At 37.7% G+C, this 15,065-nt stretch overlaps 1 protein-coding gene across 1 annotated transcript in view; it reads left to right on the plus strand.

Moving 5' to 3' along the window:
• Nucleotides 1–14,274, plus strand: part of LOC114046150 (testis-expressed protein 29-like) — a 20,757-nt gene extending 6,483 nt beyond the window's left edge. Inside the window, exons 3-6 of the mRNA XM_027866403.1 lie at nt 7,218–7,287; nt 9,484–9,599; nt 9,972–10,031; nt 14,234–14,274. Coding sequence (XP_027722204.1) covers nt 7,218–7,287; nt 9,484–9,599; nt 9,972–10,031; nt 14,234–14,274 — 287 coding nt within the window. The remainder of the gene's footprint in view (nt 1–7,217; nt 7,288–9,483; nt 9,600–9,971; nt 10,032–14,233) is intronic.
• The last annotated feature ends 791 nt before the right edge of the window (nt 14,275–15,065 follow it).

Consider the following 15,065-nt stretch of genomic DNA (forward strand, 5'->3'; position numbering starts at 1 on the left):
ATCTATCTATCTATCTATCTATCTATCTATCTATCTATCTATCTATCTATCTATCTATCTATCTATCTCTGTCTATCTATCTATCTGTCTATTTCCTACTCAGTGTTTCTGTTCCACGGCTTTATCTGACTTAGGTAGAAAATCCTTCTGCCTCTTACTTAGTTTTCAGTTACCAATAATATTCCATTACATTCATAAGAGGTGTGCCCCAGAGACTTTAGCAAAAGTTGAAGGTCTTCAAAGGCTAAACTATGAAAACATTGAAAAGGAAAAGGGAAAACCTTGAGTTGCAAAATAGACATTTCCCACTTTAGAAAATGTGTTGTTGTTGTTCAGTTGTTTCAGTCATGTTCTACTATTCTACATGTTCTACTGTTTGTGGCAGAGATGCTGGAGTGGTTTGCCATTTCCTTCTCCAACTCATTTTATAGATGCTGAGGAAACTGAGGCAAACAGAGTTAAATGACTTTCCAAGGGTCACACAGCTAGTAAGTGTCTGAGGCCAGATTAGAACTTGGGGAGATGTATATTCCTCATTTTGGGGCCTGCACTCTATCCACTGTGCCACCTAGCTGCCCCTCTAACTGGGCCTACTAGCTAATTATTAAGAGAAGTACACCAATAGCAGATTGTTAACTAAGAGGAGGATAGCCAAAGACAGAATTAATCCTAAAATTCTGGGAGTAGTAACAGCTACCCTTGTGGGAGATAGATGTGAATTGGGTGAGTAAACCCTAAGGGGGCATTACACATTCATATACAGTAATTTGTTCAGCCATTCTTCAGTCGACGGACACCCTCTTTGTTTCTAGTTCTTGGCTACAACAAAAAAATGATATAAATATTTTTGTTGATATGGTGCTTTTTCCTCATTCTTTTACCTCTTTGGGGGTATAGACTTAGGAGTGATATTACTGATTCAAAGGGTTTGCAAGTTTAGTGACTTTGGGGCATATATCCACATTCCTTTACAGAATGGCTGGACCAAATCATAGCTTCATGAACAACAGGGTACCAGTATGCCTGTATTCCCATTTTTTTTTTGGTCATCTTTGCCAATCTGGTGGGGGAAAGGTAGAACTTCCAAAACTGTATTAGTTTGCATTTATGAAGCTTTTTTTTTTCTTCACATGGATTGGATTTCTTCTTTTGATAAATGCCAGGTCATTATTTTACCATGTATCTACTGGGGAATGACTCATTATTTTATATTTGTATAGGGGTGTGAAATTTTTCTCACATAAACTTGCTTAGTTAACTGTTTCCCTTCTAATTTCAATCACATTGATTTAGTTTGTACAAAACCTTTTTGATTTTATGTAATTGAAATGTTCATTTTATTTTCTGTGATTTTCTCTATCCCTTATCTGATCATGAATTCTTCCCCTAGACAGAGATCAGAGAGATATTTCTTCTTTGTTCCATCAAATTGTTTATGACATGATCTCATTTTATAGATGATGAGACTTAAGACCTAGAAAGGGAATGTGGGAGTTAAATGACTTATCCAAAGTTACACAGCTAGTAAGCAGCAGAGCTGAGATTTGAACCTAGGTCTTCTGACTCCAAATTCAGTTGTTTCACCATTGAGAGTATACCATGTTCCCCAATTGACAAATGGTCAAAGGATATGAACAGGCAGTTCTCAGATGAAGAAATTAAAGCCATCTATAGTCATATGAAAAAATGTTCTGAATCACTATTGATTAGAGAAATGCAAATCAAAACAATTCTGAGGTACCACATCACACCTATTAAATTGACTAACATGACAAAACAGGAAAGTGATAAATGTTGGAGAAGATGTGGGAAAATTGGAACACTAATGCATTGTTGGTGGAGTTGTGAACTAATCCAACCATTTTGGACAGCAATTTGGAACTATGCTCAAAGGGCTATAAAAATGTGCATATCCTTTGACCCAGCAATAGCACTTCTAGGGCTATATCCCAAAGAGATCATACAAATGGGAAAAGGACCTACATGTACAAAATATTTATAGCAGCTCTTTTTTGTGGTGGCAAAGAATTGGAAATTGAGGGGATGCCCATCAATTGGGGAATGAGTGAACAAGTTGTGGTACATGAGTGTAATGGAATACTATTGTGCTATAAGAAGTGATGAGCAGGTGGACTTCAGAAAAACCTGGGAAGACTTGTATAGACTGATGCTGAGTGAAGTGAGCAGAACCAGGAGAATGTTGTACATAGTAACAGCCACATTGTGCGATGACTAATATTGATAGACTTAGACTTTCTCAGCAGTGCAAAGATCTAAGACATCTCCAAAGGCCTCATGATGAAAAATGCTATCCATATCCAAAGAAAAAACTATGGAGTTTAAATACAGATGGAAGCATACTATTTGCCTTCTGTTTTGTTTTGTTTCTTCTTTCTTGTGATTCCTTCTATTGGTTCTAATTCTTCCTTACAACATGACTAATGTGAAAATATGTTTAATAGGAATGTATTTGTATAGCCTATATCAGATTGCATGCCGTCTTGGCAAAAGAGGTGGGAAGAGAGGGGGAAAATAATTTAAAACTCAAAAGCTTATAGAAGTGATTGTTGATAACTCAAAATAAATTAATAAAAAATAAAAAATATAGAAAAAAGAAAGTATACCATGCTGCTGTGTGAATGAAAGCATGTTAAATGGGTTTTCTATCTGGGTTTTATATATAGGCCCACCCATCAGACTGAACATGTATTGGCAGCTTCTTCCAGGTAAAACCTATTCTTTTACTCCCATATAAGTAACACACAGCTTTAATGTGAAATCACAAGGGACAGGGGACTGATCTGTTTAAAGAAGCTTTTTACATTTCAGGACTATTGTTTGTGCTCCAAAATGCCATTAATGGGACTTATTCCAAAGTACAAGTTGGAGTTAACTAGGGTACCACGGGATGTTGTTTTGGTACCAAAACACTCTGGTCTTTGGATTTTTTTCTATTTTTTTTCTTTAGCCAAAACATTTTTTCAATATTTGGAAAGCAACCGATGCTTGAAACCCAGGTCACTTCTTTTCCATAATGAAGTCACGGTTATGCTTTCCATTTACAGGATGTTCTTCTCCCTGATGCTTTAGTTGATTTCTAGAACTATTTGAACTGTTCAAAGTAATATTAACTGCTATGGTAATATAACCAAGTAGTGTTTGAGTCAGAAATCAGCTCCCAGGGGAAAATGGATGTTCTTAATCCCTGCGAATCATCTTGGATTCTGGGCAGATGGGCTGTCTTGCAATGGCTGGCACATGTCATTGATGCAGAAGATGCTGTTACATTACAATGCACACTTTAAACAGAAGTTTACTTAGCCACTTTGGCAGATAGGGATGTTACAAATAGAGTCTTCTTCTCTCTAGGATCATGGCTAATAGGGACTTTTAGCAGCATAGGAACAACAGCAAAAAACCCAACTCATTACTTCCTTATTCAGTATTGGGGAAGGAAGGAAGATGAGGTTGTTTTTTTTTTCCCAGTTGTTCTTGTCATTCTTATACAAAACTAATGTTAATGTCCTCTACATCAGCGTGGTTTTATTATATGGGTTGTGTTTAGTAACATCTTTCTTAATGGCCAAGCTATTTGGGAGAAGCCTGGGCACTAGGCCTTTGGTTGAAGAGTTTACTAATACACCCTCAAGTTCTGTTCTTTTCTTTACCATCTCTATTATCCACGGCTGGGAACGAACCTTTGTGCTGTATAAGTTGTAGCATGCAGTGACAGGGTATCATGAGTTCACTGTATGCCTAATTCTATGTTATGAAAACCTTTCACTAAATTCTTAAATTGACTGGTTTGAAATGAGCATTGTATCATGCCTTAATCAAAACTTGCATAAGAACTTGCAATCATAAGAACTTGCAAAATTGGCATAGGGTATCAAGGAGAAGGGAAGGGAAATATAAGCTCTTGATCTGCCCTTATTGTCTAACCCTGGCTTATAGTACACTGGTAAGTGACTTTGTTCAAGTGTTTGTTTCCAGTTTTCATATAAGACGTTAGAATCATAGAAGTGTAGAGTTGGAAGGGATGTCTGAGGTCTTTTAATCCAACCCTTACATGAAGCACGAATCCTTTAGGCTACCTTCCCACTATGGAGTCCTATGTTTACTAAGATATGATTGCTATCTTTTAGGGAGAATAAAATAAATTGATTCTTACATCCTTTAATGATCAATATTACCTTAAAATACATTTATTAAATGTAATTATTTTCATGTGTGATTATATGAATAATACACAGATTAAATTGTACTATAGTATAATCCTATATGCCCAATTCTACAACAATCTTAAATTTAGAATTGTACATTGCAATTGTATGTTTGCAATCAAGTGCAGTATCACTGTAATATATGAACATATGATTAAAAAAATTAGCACTAGTCTTAGAATCAAAAGACCTGGGTTTGAATCCTGAATCTGCCACTTCCTGGCTGTGTGACCTCGGGGTAGTAATCAGCCTCTCTGAGCATCACTTCTCTCCTTTGTAAAATCGGGGTAAATGACAGTTGGTCACTGGGTTTTGTGAGAAAAGAACTTTGTGAATCTTAAAATGTTGATACTGTCCTAGAACCTACTTTACCGGTTTGTCATGATGATCAAATGAGATAATGGATGACTAAGCCCTGGGACATTCTCTTTCATATGTGTGCCCCACAGGAAATCTTCCCTAGACATGAATGAACTTCCCTACCAATACCTTTTATCAGCCAGAGGACATCTTAGTTCAATGAAAAGACATCTTATCAAATAGGATAGCAAATAAAGTGATGGGAAGGTTCCTTTGATTCCCAAATGAAGCACACTGTCCCACAGGTTACCATACCACCAATGGGGAAGAGAACAGATAAATAGGAATCATGCATGAGAGGATCAAACCTAGGGATCATACGTGGCCAGGACATATGCATAAAATGATACAAATACAGGATGCATCTATGGAGGGGTACTACTATAGGGAGCCTGTGTGGCTAGGGCAACCCAGTTCTGACTTTGCTGCTGCTCTCTTCTGAATTTCTTTGTTCTTTATTAATCTGTTGATCAGTTTGCTAGTCTCATGGTCACTGGTGGGCACGTCACATCTTTTGGGCATTGAATCTCTAGTTGAAGTTGGGCACTGCTCCAGTGGTCACTGCTGGATGTTCCTTAGCATATCTCTGCTTCCATTTTCTGAGCTTTACCTTTTTAGGACCACCTGATGGTCCTCTCAGCTTTGGTCTGCTACACTTTGGGAAATGGAGAGCCTTTTTATGCGAATAAGGTCAGACTGACACCTTTTTAATCATAGCCCTAGAGCATGAGCTACCATACTCATTTTTGGGACAGCCAAATAAAAACCAGCTAAAGCTGCCCAAAGCCCCAATGTGAAGATTTTTTTTTCAGTCCAACATCTGGTGTTGAGCTCCTTAACTCAAACTGCTATATTTCTTAGAGTTGAAAATTCCCAGGATTCTCTGGAGTTAGGCATAAAGAAAGAGTAATTTGTTCTAGAACAAAAGCCATGTGAAAGAGGAAGCATGATTGTATTGACTCTCTTGGACCACATTTCTGCTTTTATTATGTATATCTGTAAGGCACAAAACTCTTTGGCTTTGATGCTATATATTGTCCAGTAATTGGGCAATATATAGCATATATTGTTTGTCTCCTTGCATTTGAACAGTGCTTTGTAAGACATGAAATACTATATAAATGTCAACTACTATTATTTAGCCACTACCCAATCAATTGGATTATAAAATTATAAATAAATAATAGGCATCTTTTGCTTAAAAGAACCTCACTAGAATTCTGAAATTATTGACACGAATTAAAGTTGCAAATTTGCTACAAGGAAGAACAACTATTTTGTACTAAATACCCTTTTCTGTTTCTGCCTCTGATCACAAACCTTAGTTTCTGCTGTGGTTGTATATTGTAGCCCACACTTCAACCTCAGAGTATCAGGTAACGAATAAGCAGTAATTTCAAGGAGTGGGTTAGGGAATAGAAGGAAGGAGGGAATAGTAAAGTTGTCTAGGTTTCTTTAATGAAAGGCTTTAAAATAGAGCAAAGCTTTTTCAAAAGAACATTGAATTGTGAGTCCTGGAGAACTTTGATCTAAGTTTCTAGAGCGAATTGAAAAGACCATAGATGAGGATCTCATTCATTTGAGAGTTCCTCATGAAGAGAATCTAATTAGAAGACAGACAACTGCAGGAATTAATTTGGATAAAATCTCTAATATGGTAAATATATTTAAAATTTTTTTGAAAAGATATTTTTATTTGGGGATTGTGTTATAGGAAAGAGGATCCATTATTTTTTTGTTTTAGGACTATGGGTCTTACTAATGAGCAGAGAAAAATCATACTAAACAGGATTTGCCTGTTCAGAAAAAAACAAATTTTGTTTTAGGTTCCATTCAATATCAAATAAATAACATCCCCATCTGTGCTGTAACTGACATGTATTTAGTGTTTTAAGGTTTACTTTCTTCATAACAACCTGTGAGACAAGTAGTCTGAGAGTAGTATCTTATTTTGGGGGAAGTTTAATTGCACGTTGAACAACCAGAAGGAAGGTGCAGCATTTGGGAGAGGGATAGAGCCAAGGGAACAATTTTCTGAAGGACAAATAAGCCCATTTGAAGGCAGAGCTGAGGAAGGAAGACATCCATCCTGTCAATGCAGGGGTCATTAAATGCACTCTAAGCCACAATTGACTTAAGGTCCTCAGTTGGTCTTTCATCTTTATTTGACTTAAAGCTATGGATTATTACTGCAAGTCAATAGAAAAAAAGTAAATTTTTCAAAGATATTTAATCAAGAAGGTTACAATTAGCTAATAATAACAACAACAATAACCAGAGCTTATGTAGAATTTTATGGTTTGTAAATTGCTATACATGGGTTATCTCATTTGATGCTGCCCTATAAGGTAGGTGCTGTTATCCTTGTCTACAGATAGAGAAACAAGCTGAGAGCTTATTTGCCTAAGAGTCACATAGCTAATTGTCTGAGTCAGGATTTGAATTCAGGTCTTCCTATCTCCAAGTTCAAGGCTATATTTTTATGCTACCTAAATAAGATGAGAACCAAAAGAGGAGCGTGACAGAAAATATGGTGGGAATTGGAATGAAAATGTGAGACACTAGGGATACATTGTTCTATTTGAAGATTTATTTTCCAACTTTGAATGGTGATAAATTGAAATTATTTTCCAGCTTATGTTCAAGGACTTACCGCCTTGATAATTATCATCTTGGGAATCTTCATTGTCTATGTAATATACAGGTCAGTTTGTTTTTAAAGCATTTTTCAAAGTTATATTTAGGACTTGGACTATAATGAAATAATTGGGAATGAAGATTCTGAGGTCCTTTCCCTTCTGACTCAATGATCCTATGATTCCTTGCCTTCTGTAAGCCTATTCCTCCTGCTGACCCACATTCTTCTCATCCCCACACCACTTTGGATTTCACAATGTGGAAGGAGAAGCCCACCACTACAATTCCTGTCTCTGTTGCCTTTCTTAAACCTTTGCAGGATTTTTTTTTAGGCAATTGGGATTAAGTGACTTGCCCAGGGTCACACAGCTAGTAAGCGTCAAGTGTTTGGTCTGAGGCTGGATTTGAACTCAGCTCCTCCTGACTTCAGGACCAGTGCTCTATCCACTGTGGCACCTAGTTTCTCCCCTTTTGCAGGATTTTTGCCATTGTTCAGCTCACTGCCCAGGCTTGTTCTACTCAAAACCCCAATTCATAGTCAAGCTTAGGGCTTATTGTCCCAACTCTGCTGACAGTCCATTTGACATCAACTAAATATTTGCTCTTCAAGTCCCAACCCTGCTGAGGGCCTAATGCTCGCATAGTGGCCTTGGCTCCATCTTGTCACACAGTCCTCTCCTGCGTCTGGCTTCCTGGTCTTGCCTTTGGTCTTCTACCTTTCCTCCTTCCTCTTCAGATCTCATTCTAGCATCTGAGAAGCTTTCTTCCTCTGTTGGTGAACCTAGTTGTCAGATGGAATAGGATGGCAATGAGAATAGGAGAGTGGCAAGAAAAGGGAAAGGTTGAGTGATGCTAACGGGTGCTTCAGAGTATTCACTCATGAATCATAGAATTATGGACATGGAAAAGTGCTGGACCAAAATGGAAGAAATCTCCTAAATCTGACCAGGGCTCGCTCTCGTCCCCCACTAAACCTCTTGCCCAAGAACTACTTATTGAGGCAATAAGTAGTCATTAAACACCTGTCACTTGCAAGGTACATTGTTTATCATGGTATTCAGGGAGGACATTTTGTTACTCTTTGTTATTCTTTGTTTGACACTGTTACTGAAAGGAGTCCATCCCTTGGATGGGATCTACTTTTCTATGTCTAAACGATTGGTCAGTTCTTGTTCTTTGAGGGGGAAGACTATCTTGTCTTGTCATGATTCCTAAGCACTTTGTGCTTTGTGATATCAGAAGCAAGATCTATGGTGAAAAGAAAACTGGATTGCAAGGATATTTGAATTCCAGTCTCAGTTCTGCCATTAATTAGGATTTATCTTAATCTCTCCTCACCTTATATTCAATGCCTATGGAATGAGAGGATTGGAAGATTGGATTTAGATGGATTCAGTGAACTGGACTCCTAGCCTATCAAGTACTATGATTCCAAACCCTGTTAGCATGAGTAATTTCAGCTAACTTGTCTACTAGTCCCTGGCCCTTGCATTTCCCTAGTATTCTGTTCTAGAGTGGAAGGAAAGGAAATGTGATAAACCTAAAACCCCAAAAAGCAAGTGGTATGCAATCTTTGCTTTCCTAAGAACCCATGTGTCTAGATTTCTACTGTTCCATAATTGTTCTGAACTCTAAGGAAGTTACAGTTAGTTGTCATAGCATTTTAGAACTACACTGAGTCTTTAATTCAATATCATTTAATAGATTAATAAATGGAGGCCTAAGGATGTTATGTGACATAGTAGAATATAAGCTCCTTGAAGGCAAGGACTATTCTCATTTTTGTCTTTGTATCTCCAGCCCCTAGAACTATGTTAATTATAAAGTGGGCATTTAAAGAATGCATGTTACATTCTAGAGAATGTAAACTCTTTGAATTCAGGGACTGTTTCATTAATGATTTTATATTCAAGTAACTTATAGTAGCACATAATTGTTTGGGGGATGGTGTGTGTGTTGTTTGAGCATTTGTTGAATTTAATTGAATAAAATTTGTCAGCAGAATTGAAACTGGAACTCAGTTCTTTTGACTCCCAATCTGGTAACCTTTCCATTATGCCATGCTGTTGCTAGTACTGATGATTTTAAAGTTGTAATAAGAAAAAAATGGTCATTTTATTTATTTACTGGTATAAAAAAAATTCTAAGTCACAAAGTTAATGTCTCACTGTTTGATGGTTAAATGAGGGGCTGGACTGGTAACCTATTGAGGTTTCTGATATCTGATTTCTATGATTGAAATTCAAAATACTATTTTTATCAGAGTTGTACAGGGTAGAAATAAAAAGTCAACTCAAAAGTTGTATGGATTGCATCAAAAGAAGAAGAAATTGAAGCCTGAGAGTACCACAAACAATCATGAGATATCGGATGAAGAAGGTACTAAGTTACTGTGCATAGAAATCATAGAGTTCTAGAATCTCAGTTCTGAAAGGTCCTTATAGGTCATCTGGGTCAAAGCCCTTCCCAAAGCATGAATCTCCACCACGATACTGCCTAGGAGTGGTAGATACCATAGTGTTCTGATCAGAAATGAAATAATTGAGAGAACAGTCCAATAGATATACTGGTTTTTAAACAAATATGATGATTCTGTTGTTAATTTAGCCATCCTTGTTGGTCCCTCTTTCCCCTAAAATGCATAGTCTATGATTTTAAATGCTACTCTTAACTTTTATTTCCTTCTATTCTATTCCATTGCTGTAAAAACTCTTTTGGTGCCAACTTTTAAACATGACTAACTGAACCAAGAAAAGAAAATACTGACAGAGGACAGTAAGAAACCGAAGCGTGAGCTGTCTGAAGATGAAGGTACTAAATCCAACTGTATATAAATTATAGAGGCCTAGAATTTCAGTATTTAAAGGGTCTTTATTGGCCATAGAGCTCAAGTCCCTCCCCAAGGCATTAATTCCGTTTGCAACATTCCCTTAGAGTTGTGGACACCATGGTTTTGATCAGGAATCAAACAGTAGTTAGGAAAGTGAACCAATAGATAATACTACTTTTTAGACAAATACAATGATTCTTTTTATAAATTTGGACAACAGTCTATTTGCTCTCTTTCTTTCTCTTTGTCTCTCTGTCTGTCTCTGTTTTTGTGTCTTTGTGTGTCTCTGTCTCTGTTTCTCTGTCTCTTTCTCTCTCTCACTCTCTCCTAAAGTGGAAGGTCTAGCACTATAGAATGGTAAATTTCATTCTCAACTTCTTTTCCCTTGCTACAAAACCCAATATTATGATGGAATGGAACTTCCTACTACTTAGTATTTATATGCATAATTCCCCACACCTTTCCCTTTTAATTGAAATTGACCCTTTCCCTTCAATGTTGCTGCTTCTTACTACAAAACTCTCCTTGGTTTTAGGGAAGCCTTAAAGAGGAATTAAAATAGCTACCACTGAATTTATTACAGTAGTTGAAGAGTACAGTGAATGGTGTGGAGTAATTAAGTACTCTTCCTTTGACTTTGAGTAAATGGGGTTTCCCCACCTATTTAAGAACTCTTTGAAGGCCTTGAAAAGACCTTTTGTGCTGCCCAGCGACCTGTCAAAGGGCCAAATAACATGAGGAGAACAAACCCTTCATGGAATAATAATAATGGCTGACATTTATTTAAAACTTTAAGGTTTGTAAATCCCTTTACTTATGTTATTATTTCATTTGATTCTATGTCATTATCACACAAGCTGGCTGAACATGTGGGGAACAGTTTTTTGTGGTGATTGGGAAGTCTCACCTTTATATTACTTCTGGATTCAAAATATCTCATAATCTCTGCCCCCAACCACTAGAAATACTTTCCTTCCTCTAGGTGTTGACTTCTTGTGATAAGAAAAGTAAAGTATTTTAATTAATAGCAAAAGAGGGTAATAACAACAACATCAGACATGACATGGTAGCAAAAAATTTCTCTACCATTTTCCTCTGTTTGAGGAGAAAAATCAGGTAGTCCTGTGGTTTAGCATAAACCTCTCTTTTCCTGATATTACTGAAATAGAGAGTTATCATTCATGGCATTTTTCTAGGGAAGTGGCTGACCACACCATCCAGTCACCCTGTGCGCTGCTTTTGGCTCTGGACCTTGACTTCATCACTATCAATGGATCAGCAGTATATGACTTCTAAAATTACCTATTTTGAACTAAGCTTCTGGTCTTATGGACCTGTCGGTATGCAGGAGAGGGAGGAGAGAACTCTCTATGATTACAAACTAAGGTTGGAGAAGGCATAGTGGATAGCAATCTCTGCACTCTGTGGACATTCATTACCTTTCACCTTGGCTACTCCTTCTCTGTCTCCACTGTCTAATTTGATCTTGCCTCTGGGATGTCCAGTATCCTTAACCACTGGTGCCCTACTACTTATAAATAGCATCCTGCAGAACTTATCCTAGCATCTTCACCTCCAATCCCTATCCCATTTATAGGTCTGAACAAAAACAGCTGTTGTCCAAACATGCATCAGCTAAAATGAATGGTATTACAATTCTGCACCCACTGAAAGCATTTTGTCTAGTGAAGACTGGAGAGATCCTATTCAGTAACTAGTAGAAGGATTTGGAAATGGTAAGCACTCTGTGTTTCCTAGAATGCACGCAGATGTACACATAGCTGGATTCCTTAATGATGTACCTTTTTTCCTAGAAAAGCTCAGAAGAGATTTCTCATCTGCCCTGCTTGTGAAATATCCCAGTTATACTAGACTTTACTCAAGTGAGACTTTCACTGAGGTGTCTAGATGGGTTGATATTCTCCCTTCTTTCTTAAATTCTCTATTTTGGGGATGAGGGAAAATCTGCTGCTTTAGTGTTTATTTGTACCTCATATGACATCCGTTTCCCCCCCTCCCCCAACAAACCCTTAACCCTTACAATCTTTAGAATCTTTTTACAGCTGAAAGGGACTTCAAGAGTTCCTTTTTTTGGGGGGCGGATGCTCTGCTTTTTTTTTTCCAATGTAGCTGCATACCTTAGCATTCTTCTTGTTCTCCTAAAGCAGTCTTTCAGTTGCTTTTCACCATAGCTGCTACTCCAATGCTCAGGATTCTTCAGGAACCCTAGAGCCTGAGGACCTCTAGCTTTGGTCTGTATTACCAACCTGTAGCTTATTACAACCAGTGGGGCTGCCTCCACATCCAAGCCTTCAGCCAGCCAGCTTCCATCAACAAGACAGCCTTGACTGGCTCCCTGGGCAGGTTCTGCAGCTTCTCTAGTCAGCCCCTTCTGATGAAGTTCCCCTATTATAATACCTCTCTTTTTTCATCCCTAGTCAACTATGAAATGCTATGTCCTGGACTTGCAGATCATGATTTCCATCAAATAGCTCTGTCCCAGTTAAGGAATTGTGACCCTCTAAGGATATAAAGAGTCAGAAGCATTCCCAATATAATCATGGTGCCTTAACCAAAGGCATTGCTGTGGACTAGTAGATAGAGTGCTAGACCTACATCCAGGAAGGCCTAGGTTCAAATCCCACTGTTGACACTAAATGATCCTGGGCAAGATACTTAAACTCTCTAAATATCATTTCCTCTTTTATAAAAAGGGAATAATATTTATAGTTTCCACTTCTGGAAGCAACTAGGTTGCTGAGATGATACAGTGTTGTCTGGAGTTGGAAAGACCTGATTTCAAATCTGGTCTCAGACAATTACTAGCTGTATGACCCTGGACAAGGTACTTAACCTCTATTTTCCTCAGTTTCCTTAACTATAAAATGAGGATAACAACAGCATCTATGTCGCATGATTGTTGTGAGGATCAGATGAGATAATATTTGTAAAATACTTGGGACAGTTTCTGGCACATAGTAGGTAATATATAAATGCTTGTTCCCTTCTCCCCTTCTCCCCAAGGATTGTTGTAAGAATCAAATGATATATCATGGAAAGTACCTTGAATAATTTTTTTTTTTTGGTGAAGCAATCAGGGTTAAGCGACTTGCCCAGGGTCACACAGCTAGTAAGTGTCAAGTGTCTGAGGCCAGATTTGAACTCAGGTCCTCCTGATTCAAAGGCGAGAGCTCTATCCACCGTGCCACCTAGCTGCTCCCCTTGAATAATTTAAAGTGTTTTATTTTTATTATTCCATAATCTTGATGTTTTATTGTGCCAACCTGGGGCAGCAAGAGCAATTGAGTGGCCTGCCTAGAACTGTAGTGCCTTTCCCCAGTCTCAGCCATGCTTATGAAGGTGACACTATATTTCTTAAAGGGATGATAGATATTTTGAATCTATGGTGCTCTCTCTTTGTATAGCAGATAATTTCTTTCTCCAAGTTAATTTACAGTGGATAGAGTGCTGGATTTGGAGTCAGGAAGACTCTTACTAGCTGTGTGACCTTGGGCAAGTCATTTAACCTCTGTCTGCCTCAGTTTCCTCATCTTTAAAGTAGAGATAATAATAGCAACTACCTCACAGGGTAGGTGGGAGGATCAAATGAGTTAATATTTATAAGGCATTTTGCAAACCTTAAATCACTAAATAAAAATGAGCTATTATTATAGCTATTTTTTATTTCCACTCTACAGCTTAGTGGATCAAGATCTTTATTAATACAGGGACAATGAACATGTTCTGATATTTCTCCTGTACCCTAATGACTTAAGTCCATCCCATGTTCACAGGGAAATTTTTTCCAAAATCTTTTATAGGTAGCAGCAATTGAAAGAAATGAGACAGTTTCCCTTCTTAGGTGGCTTAATGATGCCAACTGAAAAGCAATCACCACTCAAACCTTTTGCTCCATTCCACTAGCACATATATGGTTGTGTTTCAATGGGGAAGAAAGGTGGATAGGGCAAAAATAACCTAATCAGAGTTCACAAGTTAGAGATGCCCCAGGTTTGTACTAAGATCCATCAGGTTCCTTAGCAGCACTGATCATATCATTTCTTGGTTAATGAAATATTTGCCTGTCTTGTGGCATATAGAGATTTCATAAGACTTCATGAGATCTTGGTTTGCTGATTATTGTGATTGAAAATTGCTTTTGCTTCTTTTTGTTGTCATCTAGTTATATTGACAGTGCCAGCTCGGGAAGAAGAGTTGGAATAAAGGGACACAATAAAACCGAGGAGGAAATAACCAATAGTGATGATTAAGGGACAATTTCTTTGGCAGGTTGGGTTCTATTATTTTATATGATGGAGCTGTCATTTCATCTGGAGAAAGAATACAAATGTTATTTTCCAAAGGGCTATTTGTGCTGCATTTTCCTGTTCAATTCTATCTATCTATCTATCTATCTATCTATCTATCTATCTATCTATCTATCTATCTATCATCTATCTATCTATCTATCTATCTATTTATCTATCTATATATTTGTGGAGGGAGGAATAGAGAGAGGGAAGGAGGGAAGGAAGGGGAGAGAAATGAAAATAAATTTATTAAGTGATTACTGTGTGTCCAGTACTGTGTGTGACAGATGAAAAGTCTGAGAAACATAATTTCTGGGTAATTAATAATTAATTAATTATGGCTAGCAAATAGTTAATAGATCAAAGTCAGCAATTTTCTCTCATAAACCAAAGAACCTCTTCCCCCCTCAACATTGAATGCTAAAAAAAACCTTTGGAAAAGGGAGTGAACCTGAGAGGGGAAATCAACTCTGATTGGTTAATAACTAATGAGGGGGTGGTGGACATATTAATGAGGAGGAGGGACTCCTCCTGCTGAGAACGTGATCGCTTTAGGAGAGTCGGCTGCCTCCAGCAAATTGGACAAAAGAATCCATCTCTACTCAGACTACTCTGGTTGGTTTTCTCTTTCATAAACTGGATCACCTTAAATTCTAATGGAAGATTCCAAGGACAGGGGCTTATTTCCTAAGGGCAAAATCTCAC

This window comes from Vombatus ursinus, unplaced genomic scaffold, assembly GCF_900497805.2.
Source record: "Vombatus ursinus unplaced genomic scaffold, bare-nosed wombat genome assembly UNPS02014781.1, whole genome shotgun sequence".
Taxonomy (NCBI): Eukaryota; Metazoa; Chordata; class Mammalia; order Diprotodontia; family Vombatidae; genus Vombatus; species Vombatus ursinus.